The sequence below is a fragment of the Chenopodium quinoa genome, unplaced genomic scaffold (assembly GCF_001683475.1).
Source record: "Chenopodium quinoa cultivar QQ74 unplaced genomic scaffold, ASM168347v1, whole genome shotgun sequence".
Classification (NCBI taxonomy): Eukaryota; Viridiplantae; Streptophyta; class Magnoliopsida; order Caryophyllales; family Amaranthaceae; genus Chenopodium; species Chenopodium quinoa.
The window spans coordinates 1,963,441-1,984,904 of NW_018743448.1; the positions used below are offsets into that span (position 1 = coordinate 1,963,441).

The 21,464-nt window shown below is 33.6% G+C and overlaps 2 protein-coding genes and 1 pseudogene across 2 annotated transcripts; 2 read left to right on the forward strand and 1 right to left on the reverse strand.

Moving 5' to 3' along the window:
- The first annotated feature begins 11,496 nt into the window (after window positions 1-11,496).
- LOC110739196 (translocator protein homolog) lies at window positions 11,497-12,935 on the forward strand. The gene has a single exon (XM_021919652.1). The coding sequence runs from the start codon at window positions 12,150-12,152 to the stop codon at window positions 12,711-12,713; it is 564 nt and encodes a 187-aa protein (XP_021775344.1). The 5' UTR covers window positions 11,497-12,149; the 3' UTR covers window positions 12,714-12,935.
- Window positions 12,936-13,893: 958 nt separating this feature from the next.
- LOC110739274 lies at window positions 13,894-15,789 on the reverse strand (annotated as a pseudogene).
- Window positions 15,790-17,167: 1,378 nt separating this feature from the next.
- On the forward strand, window positions 17,168-18,223 carry LOC110739340. The gene is made up of 2 exons (XM_021919807.1): window positions 17,168-17,459; window positions 17,658-18,223. Exons 1-2 carry the CDS (start codon window positions 17,168-17,170, stop codon window positions 18,221-18,223), a joined length of 858 nt encoding a protein of 285 aa, XP_021775499.1.
- Window positions 18,224-21,464: the final 3,241 nt, after the last annotated feature.

Sequence of the window (21,464 nt, forward strand, 5' to 3'; positions counted from 1 at the left end):
TCACCTAGTAAAATACTTCAATTCGATTATTAGCTTATTGAGGTCAACAAAAATAATGACTTTTCATTAATTATTGTTCATGCATTAATTGACCTTCATCAACAATAAGCTTATTCTAATTGAATTTAATTATTAAAGGATCTTGAATCAATCAATTATGACTTATATGTTCATTATTTAAATGTTTGGCAGCACAAAGGCTTAGTGAACACTTTCAATTTCTCCTGCTAAACATTATTAGACATATATAGCCTTTATAATTGCTGATGAACATATATTGAACTTATGAAAATTTAATTTCCCTTAATGGATGAAAATAAGAGGAATAAAATATGACGTCAATCATTAGGGGTGCTTATGAGATGAAACAACTCGCGGGCTACTCGAGCTCGACTCGAAATAAAGCTCGTAGGAAACTCAAATTTCTTTATATAATACTCTTTCCGTATTTTATTACCTGCTCCATTTTTTCAGACACAAAATTTTAGAAGAAATTGTAGTAAGTATTACTTTATAATGGGAATTGGGTTGGTTGAAGAATAAAAAAAATCTAAAAAAGCAAAAGTGAGTAAAAGTGGAGAGAAGAGAAAACATGAAAATATTAAACATGATATAAGGGGACCATTAATGGAGGAAAATAGTAAAATATTGTTAAAGGTATCCAAAAAAAGGAAACGGAGCAACTAATAAAATACAGCCGCAAAAGGAAAGTGGAGCAAGTAATAAAATACGGATAAAGGATTATATTTTTTTAAAAAAATTGATTTAAAAACTTTTTTAAAGCAATAATAATTAATAAATATACTATCTAAATTACATATTAATTGCAACTTTTTCCAAAATAGGTTGCTACACATTAATTGCAACTTTCCAATTTTTTTTTTCCTTTTTTAGTAAGGTTTTTCAATAAAAGTACAAAAATATCTTACTAAATATTTTATAAACACAATTAGTTACCCAAATCAGATTTCATTAAATTCCTAATCTATCTTTTTTAACATAATATTATTACCCAATTAAATCAACAATCATAAAAAATCATTCAGCTTCCATCTTCATCTCCCACGAAATAATTAGACCACCATCTTTACCGTCGTTGTCGCTGCATCTACCCACCATCTTCAACACCGTTGATGCTCATCACTATCATCAAAGTCGTCGTCGCCTCCTTCTCCGTTGTCCCCCCCCCCCCTCTCTCTCTCTTTCTCTCTCTCTATCTCTCTCTTTTTTTTAAAAAAAAAAAAAACTATCGTTTAGATTTGATGGATTGCGGGGTGGGTGGGCTAGTTTGGGGTGGCTCGAGGCTGTTTTTGGGTGGATTAGGTAGAGTGAGGGTGGTTTCGATGTGGTTCAGGGTGAGTGGGGGTAGTTTTGGGGCCATTCATGGTGAGTGTGGCATGTTTTTGTTATGGGTCCAGCCCAATTAAAGTAAAATGTATCTTATTTTGGTCCATTTACTTGGTCCATTTTTATTACATTTTACTAGTTTGAATTAAGTCCAATTTAGGGACTTTAGTTGTGGCTTCTCTTGGAAGCTTTAGATGGGAAATCTTGTGGTAAATAAGTGACCAAGTGAGGCAGCTAGTAGCTGAACACACACACACAAAAATAGAGAGAGAAGTGAGGTTTTCATTTTCGGAGTTTTCAGGGCGGACTTCTGTAATTTGTCCATTACCAGAAATTTCACCGTTGGATCATCCTCAAAATTTTGACAGCTTGTTCCTGACACCTAGGGCTTCATTTTGGACGGTTGGATCGTCAGTTTGAGCTCTGGTTTGGTCACAGTCGTCTCTGGACAGAACTTCTATTTTGGGTGAATTCTACTCTTTTGCTCTCTAATTTTCAATCTCTTATTGTTTACTGTTGTTGGTGGGTTGTTAATTGTTGTGAAATATATTGGTTTCATTTTACCCTCAATTTTATCATCAATAAGATAATATTAAGGGTGGACTCCTCAAGAGGTTTTTATCCTTCACATCGAAGGGGTTTTCCACGCATAATTCGTGTGTGTTGCTTACATTTTATTCCGCTTCTTATTGATGCTTTGTGAGTGAAATATAGTTGTCCATATTTCATATTCTTGTTGTGTGATATATTGGGTTGATTGGTTTGGATATTTGGTTGATTGTCTTGAGTTGGTGATTTAGTGAGTGTCGTAATGAGCTCTTCCGATCCCTACAATTTTGGGGGTGAGTGACGGTGGTTGTTATGGGGTGGTTTTGGCGGAGAAGGTGCGGTTTCAAGGTGATTTGAGTTGAGGGGGGTAGTTTTAAAGTTGTTTGGGCTGAGAGAGGGTGGTTTCGTGGTTTTTCAGGTGAAAAGAGCGGTTTTACGGTTGTTCAGGTGTGTGTGGGTGGTTTCAAGGTGGTTCGGGTAGAGATGGAGTGATTTCAAGGTGGTTCGGGTTGAAATGGGGTGGTTTGAGGCTGTGAGGTGGGTGGTTTCGGGGTGGCTGCTATTGGCCTACAGTGGTGGGCCGGTGCTGTTAGTGGTGGTGGTTACTAATTGATTAATTACCTTCACTTCTCTCTCCTACCCTTAATTTATTAATCAGCCATTATAAATTTTTTTTTCTTAAAATCCGTGTTGACCTCAAAGTTGCAACTAATTCGAAACGGAGGTAGTACATTATTTATGTACTATTCATATCACCACATGTATATTTCTCAAAAGACAATATTAAAGAGAAGGAAGACATTTTACACTAAGTAGGGAGTTCTACAAAGAAGAATCAAATTGAAAGTTACTTGAGATTGACTCGGTTCAAACCAAAACTCGACTCGATTAATCTTGATTCGATCATGCTTGTTTGACATCATTTTTTGTTTTCAATTCAAAAAATAGAAAAACAAGAAAAATGTATTTCTACTCTTTTGTGTTATATAATATATGTATTTAGTGGATGTCCATTATACCCTTATGATTATTCTAGGATATTCTAGATATACAAGACTTATTATTCTACAAGGAACCCTAATTGTATTACATGTATATATACATATGTACTCCCACATCATTCAATAATAAGAATATCGATCTATTCTCTCCCCCACTTTTCCTCTTTCTCTTTAATTTCATAACACGTTATCAGCACCAAGCCCTAGCCTATTGAGCAACCATAGCCGATTAAGCAATTGATGGAAGAGCGACTACTAACAGAGAAACGATGAGTCAATCAGACTCGCATACATCACCATGAAGCCTTAATAGAATGTTTAATTAATTACCAAGGGAATGCTCATAGCGTTAACCATAACGTGATCACTCTACACATCCGACTAAAAATCATATTCGAAATCTATGAAAGCCACACTCCACGTATATTGTTGTTGGTGGAAATATTATGCTATTCTCCTCCGGCAATTTAGAAGAATACACTAAACTGTATTTTCTGTGGGCTATGATCATTGTTAAAGGCCAAACTGAATTATATTTGTCATTGTCCTCGGTATATGGACGCAACCAGATAAGTTCCATCTTAATTTTATCTTATTATTAACTATCATCTTGCCTAATAAATTGTATCATGTATGTGCCCCTTTATGCATTATTTATTTATTATGATATCTTGCTTTTAAAATGTGGTGGTAGAGTTATGTTTTAGACTAACTAATAAACTAGTGTGACTAACCTTGACGAAGTGACAAAGGAAATTAACCTTGATTAAGCATTTACCTTGGCCGACAAGGCAACAATTTAGATCTTGTTAATAATCATAGACTGTGCACTGTAATTTGGTTGTAATCTCAACAATCTTGCCAATTCAACAAAAGGTATGCTATTATTTTTTATTTTTATTTTAATTGTTTGTTAGTCGTCGAAAGTTTCCTTCTTTACATTGATTTGCAATTTGATTTTTTTTTTTTAAATTTTGTATTAATATAATACATCACAATGAAATTTTATTATTAATTTAGTTGAAAAGATATTAAACTTTCAAAACGTTTTGATTCATGTGCTAAAATTTAGAAATTAATGAGCTAAGAATATCCAATTCCATAATTTTAACGTAGTGTGCTACTGTGCTGCATAGACTTATGTAAGCATGTAACTCATAATTAGGAATTATTTTTGTTATTCAATGGATTAAAGTGCATATTTCTTGATTAAATTTTTATGTGATTTAAATTATGAATGAATTTTAATTGAGTTGTAATCTAGTGCTCATTGTACATAGCACATGTTGGAGTATATAATGTTGGACTTCAATCTATAAGAATTATATAACAGTATGTATACTAATAATAACCATTTATGTTGTGCGGCAAAATTCTTTCACAAGGAATGCCACTAATCCATAGTAATGATTACTTAACTTGGTACTATATCGCACTGTAACACCAACACTAAGTATTAAGAATTATTTAAATCTATGCTTTTTGATCTTGTTTATTGTAAGGAATGAATTATGATTATTATTGCTACCTTATTATAATAAACCTTGGTATAAGAATTACTGTGTGATGTTTGATTATATTCTTTTGATTGCATATGGAGTATTTATATTTGGTCATTGCCTCACATAATATCTAATCTTAATTATAATTCTAAGATATTTTATTTATCAAGATATCTATGTGTACCGAGATTCCTTTTTGATTAGTATGTTACAAGCTCTAACAAACTAATTAAAGATAAGATTGACTTTATCAATTCGTAGCTCTATTAACCAAGAGACCAATTTTATTCGTATATCAGGTCTATTTTGCATCCTTAGTATTAACCAAATATCTATATTTATAATTTTCATCCATAATTTAATTTATCTTTATTTGTTTTGTCGAGGAATTCCTTGATACTTGATAACTTGATACTAGTTAGATGCATGTCTGTAAAATTGTATTTTAAACTATAAAATCAATGATTAGTTGCAAGCAAATACTCTATAATTGCATACTCCTTTTTAAATTTTGGACTTGAAGTTCCAAATTTTTTTCTTTTAATATATACTTTAAAATATCTCATGAACATGCATTAAAATTGACATTAACTTAGTAACCTTATAAGAGGGTACTATTATGAAACATACTAATACGATGGTATAAGTATTGTTTGATGTGTGATTGAATTTGATTATATACTTATATACATGAAGTTGAATTATAGGAATGATGAATAAATTGAACGTGAAGTATTCATACGTAACGACTTGAATTTCCTTAAACTAATGAATTAAAGGGTCAAATATACCGTATACGTGGCCTGAATATGTCCACCAGTCACAGGACTAAAGTGATTTTATAAACACAATGTCAAGAGAAAAATATACAAAATATTTTGATTAGTTCTAATATTGTCTATTGGTTGCACATTTAAGGTATTGAACTCGATCTATATATATATAAATGTTGATAAATAATTGAATTTACTCATTCTCAGAAGTGAATGATAATTCTTATGATTAAAAGGTATATGTTTGCATGATGATTATCATTCATGTAAAGTTCATAATAATTACAAACATGAGTACATAATATTCATTTGAAATAAAATTAATCTAAGCATGACATTGTGAAATTAAAAGATTAATTAATTAGTTGAATAATGTATTCACTGTGCCCATACTTTTGAGAATTTTCAATATAAGGATTTATATAATTGGGCAAGAAGAAAATAGTAACTTTGCTTTGTTTGATACATGCATTGCTAAAAGAATTAATGGCTTAAAAAGAGCAAGAGATTTAAAGATTCTTGGACTATTTCTATACCCCCATATGCAAGGATTAGGGGGAGATAGTGTTTATTCCATTGTTTTTATGTAATTCTTTCACATGAATAATTAAATATATTGATGGTCAATTTGGTACATACACTAGCCTAAATATCAATGATTTAATGATTTAATAGAGGTGGCCACATGATAATCAAATATTTAGAATAATACCATCCTGAAGATGGAAATGAATAAATGTCATTGACTATATACCAACTGTAAATGCTCCAATTAAAATTGATATCCCAGAAGGATAACAATAGTTTCTAATGATCCTAAAGCACGCCTGAAGCGTAGTAGCCAATTAAGTTCCAAAGATAAGAATTTTCAAACAGGAAAGAGCAATTATTGACAATAGCGAATTTGAGAAAGTGATACATTGTGCTAGATCTATATAAGAGAATATGTTTAGTAAAATTATTATGTACCATGATTATATAAAATACTCCAGAAGAGTATAAAATGTCCAACAAGATTATCATGTATCAAGATTATAATCAATGCTCCAACAGGGTATGACCTGAGTTATTATTGGATCAAGTATTCAGTATTAGTTGATTGTCTTGCCAAATATATAAGAAACACATTGGTGTTCTAATATCACATCATACTCATGGCAATGCATAAAATATATCTAATAAAGTAAACACTAATGTTGGAAAAATGACCAAAATTTAAATTTAGATAAACGATTGGATGTGATAATTAAATTATGCCATCCGAGTTCAATAAATACCCGTTATGAAAACCTGAAGTTTCATTTGATAATGTGCTGACACTCTCTCAATGTTAGATATATAAAATGAATTGAATGGCAAGACATAACATTAAGATTGAGCTATATTTGGATTGTGATTTTTAATGATTTGTGTTGAAGCAAATTTCAAGAGATAATATATTTGTTTTGAATAAATTTTCATGCGAAAGAGTAATAGATGACTAGAAGTTCACCAGAATAACTTATATGTTGTCACATGTTGGTGACCAGAAGCTCACCAAATACAAGTTGTATGTGGAAATTCAGAATATTTAATTAGTATCATACTATCAAGGTTTCTAGTGATCCAGAAGATCATCACCTAGTAGAATTACAATCAAGCTTATATTTGTATAACAATTCTATTGATTGGGGCTATTGTATGTCAGCACATAACAAATAGGAAAAGAAGGAAATTAAACTGCACAACATATGTCTCCCCATTGATATTGAATTATTGATCTCCTGAAGAGAATAAATTATGAAAGATTTAATAATAAATACGTATGCGTTATGTAATGTATAGTTAATGAAGAAATGATTTTTCTTTAAAATTGCTCTCTAGAAGAGATAAAAGCTTGTTTAATATAATTCTTTTGAGAGATAAATTTTGATTACGATCCTCGTATGAAATGAATTTTAATGCAAATTTATATGCTAAGTTGGTATAGAATTAGATGCCCCTATAAATGAGATATTTTACCAACTTAGGGGGAGAAGAATCAGCAAAAGTTGGAAAATCGAAAAGAATTTGATGATCCCTATAATGGTAGTTTGAAAAGTTATATGCCAACTTTTGTCTATATATTATCAAGATATGTTGCACATTTATGATTTGATTTGTATTCAGTTATGACTCATGTTGCATAGCGTCGAAGATACATTTTGGTCATATTATGCATATACATTGAGATAAAATCTTGCCAATTATACTTGAATCACTACACCTGAAGTGTGGGTTGTATGATCGGTTCCAAAATAAAGATATGATATGTGGCAAGATAGTGCAATTAACACTTTTAATATTGTAATAGTATATAAATACCATAGTGTATGAAATACCCCAAAAGTGGTATAGATATCTGAATTATTACAATAGATGGCATATGATGTAAGAAAAGTTATGATGGTACCAATGAGAAATGTATTCAGATATCATTGTCAAAATAGCATGTAAATTAAAATTGTACTTTGAGGTATATGATGATGCCGGTATATGATGGAACCGATAAATAATGCATATGCATGATAGAATGGAACTAGTGAATAAGGGATCAGAAATATATGTCCATTTGGATGTCGACATGAAACTAAGATAATAAATCAAAAATTTATCATGGACTAGTGGTCCAATTAGAAAATGGATTTTTGAAATCCACACTGTACAGTGTTTGCATTTTTGAGTCTTTTATTTATGTGCATGTTTGAGTTTTAAAATTATGAATTACTCATTATATGTATAGGATGTAGTTTGATGCATTATTCATTACATATATATTCTGTTTAATGTTTTATCATGAATTCTACATCTCATATTGCATGCATTAGGTCTATACAACAATTGTGTTATATGTGAATGTTTATGGTATGACGACTTTATAATTATGATGAAAGCTTACAAGAAGAAATTTATACTCCGATGGGCTTATAATTGTGATGAAAGTTTATATGATGACAATCCAGTAGCATGTTATGAATCATGCATGAAAAGTTCCCGCAGAACTTATATACAACGTATTCAAATATCTAGCCCTACAAATTCGATATTCTGAAAAATGACAATGTTGATATTGTTATCAAACTCATGGAGAGTATTGGTGACTAAATTATTGAAATATCAACCTGGAGTTTAACCAAGTGAGAGTTAATCGATTTTTATTCATTGGAAAACTCCCGTATAAAATGCAAAATGTCTGAAGAAGAATAGTAATGAGCTATATTGCAGTAAGGATAATCTTCTTATGGTCCAGAAGAACTATGAGTAAAGTATATAATAATTTCTTATGTTATATATTACTAATTCATATAAACTTAGGTAATGATATCAAGATATCATGAGTTGCCATAAATTATTATCAATATTTGATTATCAATAGCTACTTTAACGACCTCCAAAAGTAGGTATAATTTTGATGGTAAGACAACTTGAAACAAAAATGTCATATAAGATAATAGTGGTAAACTCAACATAGATATTGTTCTCACAAGTGTGGAGAAATGAAGATGTCTCACAATGAAGATTAGAAGATTCAAGTTTGATTATATCAAGGAGGATCAACTATCAAGTAATGATATTCAGCTACAAGTGTGAAGTTACTAAGCATTGGATCATTACATTGGAAGATCTCAAGTTATGCATTCATCAGGGGGAGAAAATACGCGTTGCACTCTTTTTCCCTTAACCATGGTTTTGTCCCACATTGGGTTTTCTTGGTAAGGTTTTTAATGAGGCAACATGTCAAGGCGTATTACGATAGTGTTGTACTCATTTTCCTTCACTAGGTTTTTATCCCATCGAGTTTTTCCTAGTAAGATATTAACGAGGCACATTATTCGATAATGGTCATCCAAGGGGGAGTGTTATATAATATATGTATTTAGTGGATGTCTATTATACCCTTATGATTATTTTAGGATATTCAAGATATACAAGACTTATTATTCTACAAGGAAACCCTAATTGTATTACATGTATATATACATATGTACTCCCACATCATTCAATAATAAGAATATCGATCAATTCTCTCCGCCACTTTTCCTCTTTCTCTTTAATTTCATAACAAAAAATGTATTTCTACTCTTTTATTGTCAATTTTTAAAATTATCACGATTTTAATAAGTTTAACTAATTTTTAATTCTTTTTTCTTTTTTAGGGAACTAATTTTTAACTCATCATATAACTTATCTAATATGATTTTGAAAAGAAAAAAAAAACAGAAAAAATCAACGAAACCAAACGAGTCAAGACGAAATACCTCGATTGTCAAAAAAAAAAAATCGAAGTACCTCAAACTCGAACTCGTTTCACATCATAACTACCCTATCAATCATTATTCATTACAATAATGGGTCGCATCAGCAATGGGCCTTCAGCAGTGGGCCTTGAGCGGTGTCGGTAAAGATCTTTCATCACGAACAGCCACGTGCATGGCAACGCAAGTACTGTAGTTCTATAATATATCGAACTTACTAACTTAGCGGATAATACTATAATAAAATTCGAGTATGCGACCACTCAAATATTCAATCAATTAATACTCTTTCCAAATTTTATTACCTGCTCCGTTTCTTCAGACATGAACTTTTAGAAGAAATTGTAGTAAGTATTACTTTATGGAAGTTGGGTTGGTTTAAGAATAAAAAAATCTAAAAAAGCAAAAGTGAGTAAAAGTGGAGAGAAGAGAAAATATGAAAATATTAAATATGATATAAGGGGATCATTAATGGAGGAAAATAGTAAAATATTGTTAAAGGTTTCCAGAAAAAGGAAATTGAGCAACTAATAAAATACAGCCGCAAAAGGAAAGTGGAGCAAGTAATAAATATAAATAAAATACGAATGATGGATTATATTTTTAAAAAAAAATTGATTTAAAAACTTTTTTTAAACAATAAAAATTAATAAATATACTACCTATGTTACATATTAGTTGCAACTTTCCATTTTTTTTTTTCTTTTTTAGTAAGTTTTTTTCAATGAAAGTACAAAAATACCCTGACTAAATATTTTATAAACACAATTAGTTACCCAAATCAGATTTCATTAAATTCCTAATCTAACTTATTTAACATAATATTGTTAATTTGTTACCCAATTAAATCAACAATCATAAAAAATCATTCAGCTTCCATCTTCATCTCCCACGATATAATTAGACCACCAACTTTACCGTCACCGTCACCGTCGCTGCATCTACCCACCATCTTCAACACCGTCGATGCTCATCGCTATCATCAAAGTCGTCGTCGCCTCCTTCTCCATTGTTCCCCCCCCCCCTCTCTCTCTTTTTTTTAAAAAAAAGAATCGTTTAGATTTGATGGATTGCGGGGTGGGTTGGCTAGTTTGGGGTGGCTCGAGGCTGTTTTTGGGTGGTTTAGGTAGAGTGAGGGCGGTTTCGATGTGGTTCAGGGTGAGTGGGGGTAGTTTTGGGGCGATTCATTGTGAGTGTGGCAGGTTTTGGGGGTGAATGACGGTGGTTGTTATGGGGTGGATTTGGAGGAGAAGGTGCAGTTCCAAGATGATTTGAGTTGAGGGGGGTAGTTTTAAAGTTGTTTGGGCTGAGAGAGGGTGGTTTCGTGGTTGTTCAGGTGGAGAGGGCGGTTTTACGGTTGTTTGGGTGTGTGTGGGTGGTTTTAGGGTGGTTCGGGTAAAGATGGAGTGATTTCAGGGTGGTTCAGGTTGAAATGGGGTGGTTTGAGGCTGTGAGGTGGGTGGTTTCGGGGTGGCAGCTATTGGACTACGGTGGTGGGCTCGGTGCTGTTAGTGGTGGTGGTTACTAATTGATTAATTACCTTCACTTTCTCTCTCCTACCCTTAATTTATTATTCTTTAATTTATTAATCAGCCATTATGAAAATTTTTTCTTAAAATCCGTCTCGAGCTCAAAGTTGCAACTAATTCGAAGCGGAGGTAGTACATTATTTATGTACTACTCATATCACCACATGTATATTTCTCAAAAGACAAAATTAAAGAGAAGGAAGACATTTTACACTAAATAAGGAGTTCTACGTAGAAGAATCAAATTGAAAGTTACTTGAGATTGACTCGGTCAAATTTGGTCAAACCAAAACTCGACTCGATTAATCTTGACTTGATCATGCTTGTTTGACATCCTTTTTTGTTTTTAGTTCAAAAAATTGAAAAATAAGAAAAATTTATTTCCACTCTTTTGTTGTCAATTTTCAAAATTATCATGATTTTAATAAGTTTTAATAATTTTTAATTCTTTTTTTTTTTAAGAAACTAATTTTTAATTCAACATATAACTTATATAATATGATTTTACAAAATAAAAAAACAGAAAAATTCAACGAAACCAAACGAGTCAAGTCGAAGTACCTCAATTGTCAAAAAAAATAAAAAAATAAAAAAAAATAAAAAATAAAAATCGAAGTAACTCAAACTCGAACTCGTTTCACATCATAACTACCCTATTAATCATTATTCATTACAATAATGGGTCGCATCAGCAATGGGCCTTCAGCAATGGGCCTTGAGCGGTGTCGGTAAAGACCTTTCATCACGAACAGCCACGTGCATGGCAACGCAAGTACTGTAGTTCTATAATATATCGAACTTACTAACTTAGCGGATAATACTATAATAAAATTCAAGTATGCGACCACTCAAATATTCAATCAATTTACTCATTACACATCCTAGAATAATACGGACGTAATAACTTTGATCAAGTGTCATCATATAAATATTACGTATTCCCGGGTATAATACTAATCCTAACTTTTATTCAAATCTACTGTATATTGCAACGGTGGCAATTTGTAACATCCCCTACCTGTCTAATCTTTTATAGCATTGCTGTCATTTTTATGTTTGTTCCCTTATTACATAAACTTTGTAGTCATCCTTTCTTCTTCTCTAGTTCTTCATAGTTCATACATCTTCATACAAAACACTATACTTCTTCCTACCTCAAATTTTACAAGTAAAAATGGATACTCAAAACCTTAAGCAAAGGACTACTAGGTACGAACCCACAACCGCAAACGACGAAAGCGTTCGAGGGGCTGGGCAGAAGATGAAGAGAACCATGGCAAAACGCGGTCTTAAATCATTGAGTGTAGCATTAACAATCCCGGTGATTCTAACACTTACCAACATCTACATGTTTGGTACAAGTGACAACTACAAGTTGTTCAACAGACCGAATTGGGTACCTCCAATATGGGCTTTGCACATGGCTTGTTTGGGCTCAGCTTCCTTATTGGGCCTTTGTGGGTGGCTCGTTTGGGCTGAAGGTGGGTTTCATAAGAACCCGAATACAGCCGGGTTATATTTTGGTCAATTTGGGTTGAGTCTCCTTTGGGATCCCTTGATGTTTAAGCTCGGTGCGAACTGGGCTGGTTTGTTGGTTGCAGTCGGAGTTTGTTATGGTTTGTATCAGTGTTATAGGGCGTTTAAACAAGTGAGCGACATCGCCGCTGATTTAGTTCTGCCGTGCTTGGGATGGTCTGCACTTCTTTGTTTTATAAGCCTTAAGTTTATGCTGAACTAAAATTATTGGTGTAACATGAATCTGTTGTTGAATGTCTGTAGATATAAAGCTCTTTCGCAACCATTTTGATGTCGTTTTAAACGTGTTTCTTCTTATCTTTTTACTTTTCTTTCGCTTTATAGTTACTCGTATTTGCTTATTATGTGAGTTATAATGTTTGTATGTACTAATTATCTTCAAGTTTGATGAAGTTTCTTAATATTACAGAAAAAAGTTTAAATATATTTGGTTGCTGCCTTGCTGCTGTACTAATACAAGAGTTTGAGCAAAGAATTTCAGCATCTGCAAAAAATCGTAAGGAGTACACTGTCCACTAGACAGAAACTAGAGATATAAATCTATTAAATGTTAAAGTTATACACTTTTTGGGCCTTTGAGATGTTCAAAGAATATTTTCAGTTATCTAAGGCGGTCTATTTAAAAATTCATATTGTATTAATAATAAATCTAAATATAGATAAACCAAAGTCTTACGTGTTAATATTGATAAATGAGCGGGATGATAAGCGTAAAACTGATAATGTGAAAGATATCTATTACCAAGACCATCATTATCGACAATCCAATGCTTCAACTGAAGATCAGAGTGTCTTTGCTTGCCTTCAGTGAAGGCCTTTCCATTGCTCGTTAACAAATATGTAAAATGTCAGATACACCAATAAGCTCCTAGAAGTAGTAAATATCTATTTTCCAAACCTAGTCTCATTTTCGAGATCATCACCAATAACATGAGAGAAATCGCGATAACTGGCAGCAAAAAACATATGCCTCTTAAGTCTTAACCCAGAATTGTGACAGACATATAGTTATAAGCTGTGACCTTCAAACAGGGGTAAATAATACTAGGAACCCATCAGTGTACTCTGCATACTGGTTATGATAGGGGTGTACATGACTGGCTTGATCAACACACGTTTGGCGTGTGTAGTGCCTAAACCGGTGTGCAGTAATTCATGCACCCAAGTGGTAAACGCCGGGAGTCCTAGTATGTAATTATTCAACTGCCCAGTGATTCATGTCAGCAGCTCATCAAAAAATACCATTCACATGATCCACTACACAAGTATTATTGTTTACTGCCCATCATAAACCCAATCACCATTAAGGTTAACCATGACACCCTATATTTGAAGACTTTCCATAGAATAAGAAACCATTGCAGAAAGAAAAGGCAAGAAACTAAACATGGATTATGTACTTAGATTTCTGAAAGATGCTAAACATGGATTATATACTCAGATCCCCCGGTAACAAACACCGACAAGATCAGTGTTAATACATCAAATTCACTAGATATTTATCAAGCAACAGCAGCTGAGAAGAGAACCAAAAAAACATGGTACTTATCTCTTTCATGTGATACGAGTATGGTTTCCTAAAAAGGAACAAAAGAATATTATGTACAATCCTAACAAGCACATACACAAACCCTCATACGAAACCTATGATGTCATACACAAACATGAAATAAGAGCTGAGAGATCACAGATAAAAGAGAGGGATGACAAGCCAGCTCAAGATCATGATGCCTTCGTTGCCTCAATCCCCTGCTTATCTTTAACCTCGTCCAGTTTCAGGGTCTCATCTCGTAATTTCTTAACTCTCCTGCTAGCAAGTGACACATGAGAAAATCCATACATTTTCAAGACCTGGTTGTCCCCAAAATTGAACGCTCTCTCCATATGTTTCAAACATCTTTCCACAGGATAATCACTAATCACTCCGCAAGGCTTACAACCCACGAAATGAGTCACCAACGGCCACCTATCATCACCTAAACCCGGATGATGATTCTCAAGCATCTCTTCATATTTATCAACCAAAATCCCCCAATAGCCGTGCAAGTAATACGAATTCTCCAAATAAACCTTCTCACCCCACTTCTCCTTATTCTTTGCCAACAAATAAACCATAGCAGATTGATCATCCGCTTCAAATGGAGGTCGACCCTTCAACTCCTGACTAAGAACCTTCCCCGCCTCAACCCTTGTCTTCCCCTTCGGCCCCATTGGAGCCCACGCGTCAAGAAGGTCCAACGACCATTGACAATTCCGAATCAAAAAACTCCCAGTATTCAACCCAATCCAATTTTTCTGTTCGAAAACCATCTCCTTCCAACCATGCATAATCAAATTATAACCCTCATACCTCTCCCAAGGCAACTCAAATTCCATATCAGTAAACATAGCATCACTATCCATCCACCAAAGATACTCGATTTCGGGGTTACCCAACAACAGAGTCCTCATCAACGGCAATTTCGACCAAAACCCGGACATTTCAGCATCCAACAATGCCATATTATAGAAAATCTCAATCCCATGTAACCTACAATAATCAATCTTATTCTTTAATTATCGACTTCAACAAGTAATAATCACCTACAGGACTCTTACAAGGTTTCGGAGACGAACCAGTTACTAACAAAACCCTAGGCTTCTTCTTCTCCCCAATAAAATTGGGCATTTCTGGGTGTTCTTTCAACCAATTCTCTCTCCTCCCATCCCAATCAACAACTTTAAGACCCAATTTATACGGCAATAATCCAGAAGACGAAGATAATTCAACATCAACACCAGTATCATCATCATAATAAAACTTCTTGTAATCAAAATTAGCGTAATTAAACGAATTCGAATTCGAAGGAGACGATGATTTTACCTCTTCAAGAAGATGATGAGGTTCAGTAAGCTTACGAGATGAGAAATGGTTGCGAATTTCGAGGAAATCTTGCTCTGGAGTTCCGAATTTTCCGGCCCCAATTGTGCCGCGAAGAACGATGATGGTGAGAAGAAGGTAGAGGAAGGTGACATTACAATGGCGGAAGAATCTGTAGAGCTGCCTAGCTTTGCGAACTCCTAAGCACTTCTCTAACATTTTTGGAGATTAATAGCGGAAATTCAAGGAATTAGGGAAGCCATTAATGGCGGCAATTGAGAAAATTGGGGATTTTTAAAGGTGAATTAAGAACCCTAGGACAGAGAAGAGAGGAGAGACCGAGAGAGAGAGTGTTGGGAAGAGTGTCAGTGTTTTTGGATGGGGAATTTTTGTGTTGTTATTACAATCTGTAAGAATCATTACTATTTTAGAGGTGATTAACAATTTAACATGGGTCTGGCCCAATTTGGTTTGAAAATAGGGCGGGTTTGGATAAGTTTAAAACATTTTTTAGTTAGTGCTGAAAGTGGGAAGAGGTCCAGAGATGATGTAGGGGATGAAACCCCTACGGATGGTTTTTCAACTGGTAAAGAGAAAGCAGTAGCTACAGAAAGTGGTTCGTCTGACCTTGGCGAACGAATGAAGGAATTCGCTACAATTCGCGAAAGGGAGGCCATTTTGAAGGAAGAGAGGATCAAAATTGAAAAGGATAAGGAACAGAGGAAACGGGAGGAATTTGACATTTATAAGATGAGAACCATGTTTGATATGCTGCAAACTCTGAAGAATTCACCTACGCCACTCACTCCTCAAGAAGAGGCGTACAAGAATTTTTTTACTGGGTAAATTACAAGGCTTTTAAGCATGTAATTGTAGTAGGTCTACGCTACTCAAGTTTTTAATTATGCGCAGTGTAGACTATTATTTTTAACTTGTATTAGTGGTGTGTTTAATTTCAATGTCAGATGTAAACTTGTATTCTGATTTTCCAATATTGAATGACAAGTTGTTTAACAAGTTGATTTCAGTTGTCATTGTTACCGACATAATTGCATTCAGTTGTTGTCATTGGGTAGTCACTTTTTTCTGAATTCACTTTGTCGGAATGTTTTAACTTTGGGTCATTGATACAGACATAATTGCAATCAGTCTTTGTCATTGTGTAGTCACATTTTTCTGAATTTACTTTGTTAGAATGCTTTAACTTTGGGTCATTGATACCGACATAATTGCAATTAGTCTTTGGCATTGTGTAGTCACATTTTTCTGAATTCACTTTGTCAGAATGCTTTAACTTTGGTTCATTGATACCGACATAATTGCACTCAAGATTTGTCATTGTCAACTAGCATAATATACCTATTCTATGGCTGAAAATTTGATTCCTTTAGTTGGTGTGGTCATTCAGATTTGTAACCACATATTCATTTGATATATTTGCTATATATAGTAGGCATGACACATATCCACAACCATACCAATTCAGAAACTTACAATATTAATACAAGATGTATTCCAGACCATCATCAAGATCAAGTTCAAGTTCATCTTCTTCAAATACTGAAGAATATGATCAACTCGTTGATGAACTCTTCACATACCAACCCCCAACTTTCCTCATGCCCCAAACACAATCCCAACCCACTACAAAAACACTTAGAGGGGGTACGAATAGAAGAGATAGGGAAATGGGACATGCCAGGCTGTTTAATGATTATTTTTTCGATAATCCTGTGTACAACACCACCCAATTTAGAAGAAGATTTCATATGCAATGACCTTTGTTTTTATGTATAATGAACAAGGTTGTTGAAGGTGATGTTTACTTCCAACAGCGTAGGGATGCAGCTGGAAGGTTAGGCTTATCACCTCTGCAAAAATGTACAGCCGCGATAAGAATGTTAGCCTACGACATGGCTGCAGACGCCGTGGATGAATACGTTCGAATCAGTCAGTCAACCGCTCGAGTTGCCCTTCAACGTTTTTGTGCTAGGGTCATTGATCAGTTCGGAACCGAGTACCTGCGAAACCCTACAACTGATGATTTGGCCCGGATACTGCATCAAAATGAACTGCGTGGTTTTCCAGGCATGATAGGCAGCATTGATTGAATGCATTGGGAATGGAAGAACCGTCCAATGGCTTGGAAAGCGCAGTACGCCAGTAGGAACAAGAAAGCAACGCTAATACTGGAAGCCGTTGCGGATCAGGATTTATGGATATGACATTCCTTCTTTGGTATTCCCGGATCTTGTAATGATCTTAATGTGTTGTACCGTTCACCAGTGTTCGATGAGGTTCTGCATGGTCGAGCTCCTCCGGTAAATTTTACAGTTAACGACCATGAATACAACATGGCTTATTACTTAGCCGACGACATTTATCCGAAGTGTGCAACTTTTATTCAGGGTATCATATACCCTCAACTTCAGAAGGATAAAATGTTCGCTGACCACCAGGCTGCTGCTCGGAAGGACGTTGAAAGAGCTTTCGGTGTTTTGCAAGCTCGATTTGCAATGATACGAAAACCGTCACTGGCGTACGATGAGGACATACTGCGGGACATAATGAAAGCATGTATCATTATGCACAACATGATTGTTGAAGATGAGCGCCACAACTACACTCGAGCCGAAGTTCTAAGAAGCTTCTACGAAGAAGATCAACAAGAATTAACACCAGCATCAGCGTCTACAACGCCACCATTTGGATTCAACGTAGGCCGACCTACCAACTTTGACTTTAACTCATTTCTACAACGAAAAGCTTCCCTCCGTGATAGAGAAATTCATCTATCTCTGAAACGTGATTTAGTTGAACATATTTGGTTACAATACGGGCCAAATAATTAGGGAAAAATTAGCACGACTTAAATAAAGGCCAAGTACTATGGCCCACCTACTTTTTCGTTCGCAGTCGGGTTATGTTTTAATTGTTTTATTTATTTTATTCCCTAAGTTTAATTACGCATGACGTTGCAATGTAATTGGTTTCTAGTACTGTATCGCTTTTTAAAATAAATAGAAACATTTACGAAATTTTGAGCGTTTTTTTACAATTATTTCATCTAAGGTACATAATTTAACGACAAATTTTAACGATAAAAACGACACAAATAAAAAAAATAAGTTACACAAATTTAGACTTGTTTTTATTTATTTGGAGTAATATTGTTAAAATGTAAAGGAAATTATTAAATAAAGAAGTGTTGTGTAGGAGAGAGAAAGTAATGGTGGGGTATTGAAAAATTAAGAGAGAGAAAGTGGTGGGCAAGCATTTTTTTGCTCACCATTGGGAGAAAAATTGTGAAAAAAATTTGTCCATGGACAAGACTGATTTGTTGAGAGAGAAAGTGGATAGAGAGATAGTGGACAAGCATTTTTTTTGCTCACCATTGGAAGTGGTCTTGCAATCTGTAAGAATCATTACATTATTTTAGAGGTGATTAACAATTTAATATGGGTCTGGCCCAATTTGGCTTGAAAATAGGGCATGTTTGGATAAGTTTAAAACATTTTTTAGTTAATAATTCAAATCCGTTGATAAAAGTCCGCTACATTTTCCGAGTTCGAGCATGAGATATAATGTTAAGGCTAAACCTGGTCCGACTTTTTGATCACCTTTTTTTTTAAAAAAAAAAAGAAATAAGTTGTTGAACAACTTATTTATTTGGATGGTTGCATTAATTAATTGATTAAGGTAATCAGCGTTAGTGTACTTTATATAAGTTAAATGAAGGTGCTACACAAACATATTACATAATACATGGAGTAATTTAGTGGAGGTTATGAGGTACACATGGTGGAATTAAAGAAAACGGGTTAGTGTCAAATATTGTACTACTCATACAAGTATCTTATGTATTTGACATCCTCGATTTCGAATTACTATTAACGTTAGACATTGCATAAAGTTTAATAAAAGATTGAATTTTATGATATAAGTATAGCTAGCAGATATTTAACTGTTAGTGCCCTTAGTGGGAGAGATAAATAATACAGTACTCGTTAGAAAAATAATTTAAGTGAGGTAGCTGAGAGAGAAATAAAATATATGTGTATATATTAGGTTATGTTAAGTTAGCAATCTTATTTTGTTAGATTTGTATACATGTATTTTATACATAACCTAATAGTTTATACAAGTTCACCTTATTTAAATATCTTATTTTAAATATTTTATTAGATTTGTATACAAGTATATTTTTTTTAATTTAGTTTTATATTTATTTTCATTGCAAAAATTAAAGATATAAAATGTACCGATAAAGATCTCACATAAAACAAGTAAGCATGTTTATAACTTATTTAGTCTAATCTAATAAAAATTAATTATATGATTTTGAAATAAGGTGAACTAAACATAATCTTAACAAGTCCTTTTTAAATAAGCAATGTTGCAACTATAATTAAGAGAGAGAGAGAGAGAGAGAGAGAGAGAGAGAGAGAGAGAGAGAGAGAGAGAGAGAGAGAGAGAGAAGAGAGAGAGAGAGAGAGAGAGAGAGAGAGAGAGAGAGAGAGAGAGATTTAAACAATATTACATGCTCATAATATTAATAATATATAATAAGATACATCACGTCTTGTGTGTGGCTGGCCACAGCGTGTGGCCATTTATAAAAGAACAAAGTAACCCCCATAACATTGATCAAGTAACCCTTATAATTCTGACCGAGTAACCCCGATAACACTGACTGAGAAATCCTATAACACTGACGAAGTAATAACTCCTTTAAAACTGACCAAGTAACCTCAATTACACTAACGAAGTAACCCCTATTATGGCTGGCCAACCACATATAAAAATTTGTGAATAAGATATATACTTGATAACCAATTAATCACGCTAGTAATTTAATAAAACTCAAACTCTATTACAATAATATTTATCTATTACCTTCCTATATTACAATAATAGTTATCTATTACAATAATATTTATACATCACTCGTATCAAACCTTGAGTGATAAAAATAATGCATTGACAAGCGTGAATGGAAAAGTGTTACATTTAAAAAAAAATAAAAACAGATGAGGATCAAAAGTATTAATTAAACAAATACAACTCAGATACGAGTCAAACGCTAGTAATTGACTAATTTCCAAATAATCCACCACGGTTCACTGGCATAGACGAAGGTGAAAATTATTGATGAAATTAAGCAATAATTAAACACATCCTACACCTATTTTGCAAATCCTCTAATCAATATATCAAAATATATATATAATCCCTTCGTTTGATAAAATATAATACTATAAGAACATTCTAATAAAACATAGACAATCTTGAACTAATGAAAATTCAAGAAACTAGTACTTAATTATCATGATAAACCAACCAATCCTTGTAACAACACCTCTCATTCTCGCTTCCATCCGTATGATTATTTTCGTAACGACATCCATGACATTCTTGGCGGCTTTGATTAATAACCATATCCTTTTGCTCTTTCTTGTTGTTCTTCAAGGGTGCATTAGAATCTTGATGCAAACTACCCAAACACTTTGCCTCGTCGTTCTTGCTTTCATCCGTACAACTATTTTCGTAACTTTCTTGAAATTCCTGGCCACTTTGATCAACCACATTCTTTTCCACTTCTTTTTTCTTAAAGGCGGCATCATCAAGTCTGGAGACAAAGCTACTTGTATTAATCGTATTTCTGAAATTCTCTAATAACATAGTAAAGTTTGTGTAAGGACAGACGATTTTATCCTCAAGACCATTAATGTAGTAACGCTTAACGTGGTTGTCTACGACAACTTGAGACGTATTGCATGGAAAGTACAAACTGTGATCACACGACCATGAAGTTCATGACTCTTCCAAGTTCCGATTATAGGGAAATTTCGGTTAAAGATCATCAATCTTTGGTTGAATTTTGACACGATCAGATGAAGCCATTGTTTTGTTTAAGGTTAAGCTTAAGAGAAAAGAATAATATGGATGTAGGTGAATTGTAGGTGTTAAATGAACGTTTATTCATGATATGCATGGGTATTTATAATATGCTTTGGGTTTCATACAAGATTAAGGATTTAACATAATTTGATATTCTATCATCATAGATTAATTAAGTTTAGGTGAGTGATT